This window comes from Ursus americanus, chromosome 2 (assembly GCF_024610735.1).
Source record: "Ursus americanus isolate L20-20 chromosome 2, mUrsAme1.1.p, whole genome shotgun sequence".
In the NCBI taxonomy this organism is placed as follows: domain Eukaryota; kingdom Metazoa; phylum Chordata; class Mammalia; order Carnivora; family Ursidae; genus Ursus; species Ursus americanus.
The window spans coordinates 86,664,743-86,672,908 of record NC_142128.1 but is presented as its reverse complement, the minus strand read 5'-3'; the positions used below and the strand labels follow the sequence as shown (position 1 = coordinate 86,672,908).

General features: G+C 37.7%; 1 protein-coding gene across 1 annotated transcript; it reads left to right on the top strand.

The window, feature by feature from the left end:
- Positions 1-938: 938 nt before the first annotated feature.
- On the top strand, positions 939-7,119 carry PTGS2 (prostaglandin-endoperoxide synthase 2). Its single transcript, XM_045811421.2, has 10 exons — positions 939-1,183; positions 1,984-2,100; positions 2,226-2,369; positions 3,046-3,189; positions 3,616-3,797; positions 4,419-4,502; positions 4,608-4,854; positions 5,147-5,433; positions 5,825-5,972; positions 6,114-7,119. Exons 1-10 carry the CDS (start codon positions 1,132-1,134, stop codon positions 6,521-6,523), a joined length of 1,815 nt encoding a protein of 604 aa, XP_045667377.1. The 5' UTR covers positions 939-1,131; the 3' UTR covers positions 6,524-7,119.
- The last annotated feature ends 1,047 nt before the right edge of the window (positions 7,120-8,166 follow it).

Sequence of the window (8,166 nt, the reverse complement as noted above, 5' to 3'; positions counted from 1 at the left end):
TCCATTGTCATATTTGTCATCTTGGAAAAGTGGGCAGAAAAGGCAAACAAAACAAAACAAAAACAAAACCCCCAAACTTTAAAAACCTATTTTATTCTTCGTGTATCTCCTGTGACCAAAGTGGTGAAAACCGCGCAGCAGAGAAAGAAATGCATTAAAGCAGATGTTTTGGACATTTAGCATCCCAACAGATTCTGGCCCTTTCCCTTCCCTTGTTCATCAGAGGAGAGGAAACGTTATAGTGGTCATCATTCAAGCTCAGATGGGCTATTTACAGGATAACTGCTAAGGAGCAGTATTATGGAGAAGAATTCACATTTTACAGATATGTACACTGACGATAGCTCTTACAGTTCATTTGGCCAAATAAAAAAAGTGTAACGTATGTATGTGCTGCATATACACTAGGTTATGGGTCGTCACTAAAATCATGACATGTTTGAAATACATGACGTGTAAAACATCTTTCTTGGCCGGGTCTGTCCAGACTGTGACTCCTCGCCCCCCCCCCCCCTCCAAAGACCTGGGGATGAGACATGGGGACGGCCGCGCAGGGAGATTCCCTGCGCTCCGGGACCTCGGGTCGCTCGGATTCCGGGAGAGGAAGCATAGTACTCTCCCTTCCCGCAGTGGGATCCGCTGAGGCACCGGCTCTCCAAAGCTCCGGGTCAAAGACTGGGAAAAAGGGAATCTGGCGCAAATCGCACTCCAGAGCTGAGGAACTGCGGGAGGAGAACCGGGAGATGGCAGCGGCGAGGGGGGCAATTCGTTCTGCACCCGCCTTGGGGAAGCCGAGGGCAGCTTCCCAGGTTTCCGATTTTCTCATTTGCGTGGGTAAAAAATGCTGCCCCCACCCAGGTCTTACGCAATTATTTAAGTAGACAGGGGGAGGGGGAGAGTTGTGGGGGGGGTGGGTAAAAAAAAGGCGGAAAGAAACAGTCATGCCGTCACGTGGGCTTAGTTTTAACGCATAAAAGGAAGGTTCTCCCCGTTAGCTTCCAGTTGTCAAACAACTTGCAGCGAGCGTCAGGATTACGCTCGGGGACTTCGCACAGCGCCTGCTCCAGCTCCGCAGCCCCGAGCCCAAGTACGGCAACGCCTCCGCTCGCCCGCGCTCCGCCCGCCGCCGAGATGCTTGCCCGCGCCCTGCTGCTCTGCGCCGCCCTGGCGCTCTGCCGTGCAGGTGGGTACCTGGCGCCCCGCAGCGGGGACTCCTTGGTTCCGTAATCCCCGCCGAGGTTCCGCTCTGACATCCCGGTTGCTCCCGGCACTTTGAACAGTCCCGGAAAGGAGACGAGAGCTTGGACCTTTTGAGTCCAAAAGAACGGGGTGGCTACCCCAGCTTTGCCACCAGCTTTGATCATCCTGAGCCGGTTACTTAACCGGTATGGGTCTCACTTTCCTCATGTGCTAAATAGGAATAGTGATACTAATTTGCAGATTGTCATTATGATAAGACAGGATCGATCAGTATATGTGAAATGTTTGTGTGTGGTGCCTACTGTTAGGGAATGGGAGTCATTATTTTAAATACTCTAGTTAGTGCTTTCCTGACCGAGGAAAGCCCAGGTTATTTTTTTTTTTAAGATAAGCAAAATATTTTAACAATAAGCTGTTTTTACACTGAAATTTCCTCTAAATTTGACTAATGTACTAGATACGTCCACTTTAGTTATGAAAGTGCTACTTCTTTGAGCTCTTTTTAAAAATGCTAATTTGAACATTAAAAAGTTACTAAAGAAAAAACTTAGCAACATCACTTCCCTGGTTGAATACTGTTACCTTTATTTAGAATAGGAAGTTAGGATTTTCATTATAATCATTCTCTGCCACAGGTTAAAAAATTGCATTCCCATAACTACCTGTATATTTCTTGAATTTATCTATGTAAAATTGACCCATACTATGTAAAACGATTAAATGTTTAAATCAAGATTAAGAAAGTAAAGAATGACTTACTTACGGTCCTTACTTTTATTGTAGCAAATCCTTGCTGTTCCAACCCATGTGAAAACCAAGGTGTATGTATGAGCATAGGATTTGACCAGTATATGTGTGACTGCACTCGAACAGGATTCTATGGCGAAAACTGTTCAACACGTAAGTTTATTCTTGGGTGCCCTTATTTGGACTGGGGATACATGCAATTATCACTTTACACTTAAGTGTCTTAGAATGGGTCCTGTTAATCTTTCCCTCTTTTTTTTTTTTTTCTCTTTTTGCAGCTGAATTTCTGACAAGAATAAAATTATTCCTGAAACCCACTCCAAATACAGTGCACTACATACTTACCCACTTCAAGGGAGTCTGGAACATTGTCAATAACATTCCCTTCCTGAGAAATGCAATTATGAAATACGTGTTGACATGTAAGTACAAGTCTCTTTCTAAGGTTTTCAGTTTCCTCAAAGAAAAATGTTCTTTAAAAACGTGAGATTATTAAGCCTAATCCCCAAATCTCTTTTCAACCTTGTCAAAATGACTTTAAATAGACCTTTTTAGTTTGCCTTCTGTCTTAATGGCCCAAAATACCCCTCAGTCCCATTCAGTTTGGAAAGTTCTGTCTCACAAACAGAATTCTACTTACATCCTGTACACCTCTTCTAAATTCACTGCTGTTGCCAATCTGTGAAGGAAGTGTGGTCCAGTTTATTGAATGTCAATAGACCATAGAATTGCACGAAGTAAAATAATCTAGTTAATATGGATTTGGATCAGCAAGAAAATAATTTTATTACTAAAGTGAGTGTCTTGCCCAGACATTCCTTCATAGGCCTCTTAAGCAGAAGGTGGATGATTATTTGAAATTTTATGTAAAAGTATATATGCTGTATTAAAGATACATTTTAATGAATCATTCTTTCTGATTTTTTTTTTTTTTTAGTACAAGTGGCACTTAGACTTTGAAGTGTAACTGTCTTACAATAGGTTATCTTTGACTGCTGGAATTAAATTCAGTCTTTTGTGACACTTTGCACATTTTACAATAAAAAGGGACATTGATGTAGGCACAATAAAACCAATTTTTTTCCCCTTAACTTTCAGCGAGGTCACATTTGATTGAGAGTCCACCAACTTACAACGTGGACTATGGCTATAAAAGCTGGGAAGCCTTTTCTAATCTCTCCTACTATACCAGAGCTCTTCCCCCTGTGGCTGATGACTGCCCAACACCCATGGGTGTGAAAGGTGAGTGTGGGGAGGCAGTTAGAGATGTATTCACTGCAGCAGGGATTGGATTGTTACCTAGAAAATTCAGCCCTAAACTATCATTTGTTTTGTTAATAAAAGCATATTGATTGCTTTCTTAAGGATATCTGTGGAGATTTTTTTTGAAAGTGAATCTGTGAACTATTCCATGAAAGTGAATGGACATTTTTGTTTAATGTCTTCACCGTTTTCAAATTGTTTCATTAAAACCAAATTAATACTAGTTAAACAAAATAGGTAAAAGTAATTCAGTAAGAAGGTATTTCCCCATATCTTAGAACTTCCATTTATATTATAGTCCTGTCCACACTTGTATTTCTCCTGTAAGTGAAGAAGGCCCCATAGGAAATAGCTGTTTCCTTGAATTTGTAAATTAATTCTTATCTTTGCTTTCTCATTTTTCAGGCAAGAAAGAGCTTCCTGATTCAAAAGAGATTGTGGAAAAATTTCTTCTAAGAAGAAAGTTCATTCCTGATCCCCAGGGCACAAATATGATGTTTGCATTCTTTGCCCAGCACTTCACCCATCAATTTTTCAAGACAGATCATAAGCGAGGGCCAGCTTTCACCAAAGGACTGGGCCATGGGGTAAGATGGAGTTAAATTGAAATTATAGCAAAAATAACTGAGTGCTGTGTGTGTATTTGCTACACCAAATTCACCCTCTTGTTAAAAAATGCTCTGTCTATAAAAACTTTAATGGAATTTCCATTTTTGATTCACTGGTTTAGTAAAAATACACATGCACACACACATACATATAGACATACTATTTGTAATTTGGCTCTTATATTTTTCGTGTAAAATATTAGCACTGCAAAAAGTGGTGTCCTCAAAAACATATTTGTACCCTGATTATGCAGCTTTAAATATTATGAGATTTTTGCAGCATTATTATCTGTTGGAGTTCAATGACAGTTTCAATTTGCCAGTAAGAATTTTATATCAATAATATATTTTCTGATGCTTATTAAAAGAAATACCATATAGTTATAGTGAAGCATATTATATAATTTTAACTCCATATGAGATACTAAATATCTTTCAACACAAGAAACATAGGTTTGTAATGTCAGTGGATAAACAAATTTAGTATTTTGTAGCTGTAAGAAAAATATGTTTTATCAAATTATTTGATGAAAAATTATATTATAGACACTTTATGGAACTTCAATAGCAACAAATTAAAATTTTTCCATAATCTTCTAGGTGGACTTAAACCATGTTTATGGGGAAACTTTGGATAGACAACATAAACTGCGCCTTTTCAAGGATGGAAAAATGAAATATCAGGTTTGTTCTATTTGAATATTAAGAATTCGTTTGACTCACAACTTACCCATATTTAAAAACTTCTACTGATTAAAATTTAACGTTTTTATTGCTGTTGTTTTTTAGGTCATTGATGGAGAGGTGTATCCTCCCACAGTCAAAGATACTCAGGTGGAGATGATCTACCCACCCCATGTTCCTGAACACCTACGGTTTGCCGTGGGCCAGGAAGTTTTCGGGCTGGTGCCTGGTCTGATGATGTATGCCACAATTTGGTTGCGGGAACATAACAGAGTGTGTGATGTGCTTAAACAGGAGCACCCAGAGTGGGATGATGAGCGGCTGTTCCAGACCAGCAGGCTCATACTGATAGGTAAGCAAGAAGAGAAAACAATTGAAACAAAATCCTCTTCTGCAGAGAAAACTAACTTGTTACCTTTGAGATGTATTTTAAGTAATTCTGGGAGAATGTGGTGAATGTAAAATCACATGCTCTGTATTAATTAAATCCTTGAGCATGATTGGTAATATTAATACCTTTTGTTCTGATGGTATAAAGGACAAAACAGAAGTGAAGGAATAGCAGATTAACAAAATTGCATTTCGGTTGCGTGGAAGTTGGTAATCAGAGAATTAATGCTCCAAATTTTATTTTGTGTAAATAGGAGAAACCATTAAGATTGTGATTGAAGACTATGTACAGCACTTGAGTGGTTATCACTTCAAGCTGAAGTTTGACCCAGAGCTGCTTTTCAACCAACAATTCCAGTACCAAAACCGTATTGCTGCTGAGTTTAACACACTCTACCACTGGCATCCCCTTCTACCTGACACCTTGCAAATAGATGACCAGGAGTACAATTTCCAACAGTTTGTCTACAACAACTCTATATTGCTGGAACATGGACTTACCCAGTTTGTGGAATCATTCAGCAGGCAAATTGCTGGCAGGGTAAGCCTTGTTACTGAAAAATAAAACAAAGGACTACTCAGTAACTAGAATTTCTGCCGTCAAAATGATTTTTCTTAAACTTACTGAAAGTAATATTTTGCTAGTCAATTCTCTTGAAAAAACAAGTCTACCATTTTTTTGGAAAAGTCTAAACTTGTTTATCAAATAGCGATATGTAGTCATAGCTTAAACATATTTTTAAAAACTTTCTATAATTAATCATCTAATCTGTAGATTATAGAAATAAATATTTCTAACTTGGATAGTTTAGGTCTCAGGTGGGAACATCAGTCGTATCTACTCTGTACCCAAGGGATGAATGCTTTTAAAGTAGAAATCATCATAAAGATGCCTAAAAAATCTTGTTCTACAATTTAATCGTTTTCCACAGGTTGCCGGTGGTAGGAATGTTCCAGCTGCAGTACAACAAGTAGCAAAGGCCTCAATCGACCAGAGCAGACAGATGAAATACCAGTCTCTTAACGAGTATCGCAAACGCTTTCGGCTGAAGCCCTATGCATCATTCGAAGAACTTACAGGTGAGAGAAATTTCTTTGAAGAATCAAAGTCAAATGGAAACAGCAGAGAAGTTGAAAGGGACTTGAGCAAAGGGAAAAACTTTATTTTTTTTGGTGCAGTGTTTTACATTGGTTGTATGTCTGTCTTTGTCACCTTCACAGGAGAGAAGGAAATGGCTGCGGGGTTAGAGGCCCTTTATGGTGATATTGATGCCATGGAGCTGTATCCTGCCCTCCTGGTAGAAAAGCCTCGTCCAGATGCCATCTTTGGTGAGACTATGGTAGAAATGGGAGCACCCTTTTCCTTGAAAGGACTTATGGGTAATCCCATCTGTTCGCCTGACTACTGGAAGCCTAGCACTTTTGGTGGAGAAGTAGGCTTTAAAATCATCAACACTGCCTCAATTCGGTCTCTTATCTGCAATAATGTGAAGGGCTGTCCTTTTACTGCGTTCAGTGTTCAAGACCCACAGCTCACCAAAACAGTCACCATTAATGCAAGCTCTTCACACTCGGGACTAGATGACATCAATCCCACAGTCCTTCTAAAAGAACGGTCCACTGAACTGTAGAAGCCTGTTAATCATATTTATTTATTTATATGGACAATTTCTTTTAACTTAATTATTTAATATTTATGTTAAACTCCTTATGTTACTTAACATATTCTGTTAAGGAGAAAGGGGTCATACTTGTGAAGATTTTCACGTCACTACTTTAAAGATGTCTTTTCTTCAGGTTAAAGGGGAAAACAGTTTTCATTCTGTTTTATAAATGAGTTTGACATCCTTTTACTTGAATCTCAGTTTATATTATTTATAATAAGAACAAAAGCGAAGATGTTTGGACATTTAAACATGGCAAAATGCTGCAAGTTTTTTTCCACACTATCGGAATTTCTAGTGTATTTTCCATGTTGCATTAGAAGCAGCTACCTGCACACCGTTCCTCTTCCTCTCTTAGCCACTGTGCTGGGAGGAACTCTCATTTTCTGATCAGTTCTTTTTTGTTTTCTTGGTTTTAATATCTGAGTTCATCTTTCTTTGGACTCTCTGTCTATACTTTCTTATCTGAACTTTGCAAGTTTTCAGGAAAACCTCAACTCAGGACTACTAGTAATTTAGCTCCTCTTAAGAGGAATGAAAAAAAAAAAAAACAAAACCCAACCCTTAAAGGCCTCTACACAAAGGCATTTTAAGTGAAAGGAAGAGAACTTTATAATTTTAGACTGTAACAGAAGCAGCCTACAATGAGGCTAATGCCCTACATAGAACTGTAGGGGGTTCTTGATAGAAGAAAGTTGTATTTCTATTCTAATGAAATGTCCTATCTCATTTAAAAGCAAAACCAAACAAATCCTGAATAGTTTCAGGAAGATAATGTTTCTTTTCCACATCTCATTGTCAGCTGACATTTGCTGGTACTGTATACTACTTAATTTAATTTATTGAGGATTATTATTTATGTTTTGTTAGGACATTATTATAAACTAGTTTAAGCTGCAATCATTGATTTTTTTTTTTTTTACATTATGTGAGAATCAGTATATCTTTGAGATACCACAAGGGAAATTATTAGATTTGTGAATAAATTGTCAGGAACCCAACTCTGGTATATTGAAATACGGAAAGTTGGAATTGAAGTATAGAAGATTTACCTTATACCAGCCCACAGAGAACATTGTGTCTTGTTAGCCTGGATGTACCATAAGACTGACCTTTTATAAATATTTGAAGGACCTATGGAGCCTTCATTAATTCGTTCAGCTATAACTTATTGAGGAGACATGTGCAGAGCACTGGGTTTTAGTATTTAGTATTTAATATTTTTAAATCAAGCACTGATTACAGATAACATCAGTATTTGTAAATAATTGAAAAAGCATGTCTTTTAGGTAGAGAAAGAAAATGAAATTTCATTAAAGGAAATAACTCAGGGGAATTTTTAAGATTTTTATGTTTAAAAAGTTTATAGTTAAGAAATAGTCAATATTAGAAGGGCTTATATAAAAAACTTTAAACATCACTGATTAAAAACAAAAAACACTTTTATTAACATTAACCTGCTGACTGAACCTGGGAATTTGGAATATAATATGAAAGTTTTGGTGCCTCAGAAAAATGTGTATTTAAATTAACTTATGTAAAATGTAAGTGTTGAAACAAATGCCTGTTTATTTTTATACTATTTAAGAATGGAAAAATCTCTTCTAAAA

Coding starts and splice junctions, on each gene's coding strand:
- PTGS2 (XM_045811421.2), top strand. CDS start 1,132: ATGCTTGCCCGCGCCCTGCTGCTCTGCGCCGCCCTGGCGCTCTGCCGT. Junction 2,101..2,225: donor TGGCGAAAACTGTTCAACAC/GTAAGTTTATTC, acceptor CTCTTTTTGCAG/CTGAATTTCTGACAAGAATA. Junction 4,855..5,146: donor CAGCAGGCTCATACTGATAG/GTAAGCAAGAAG, acceptor TTGTGTAAATAG/GAGAAACCATTAAGATTGTG.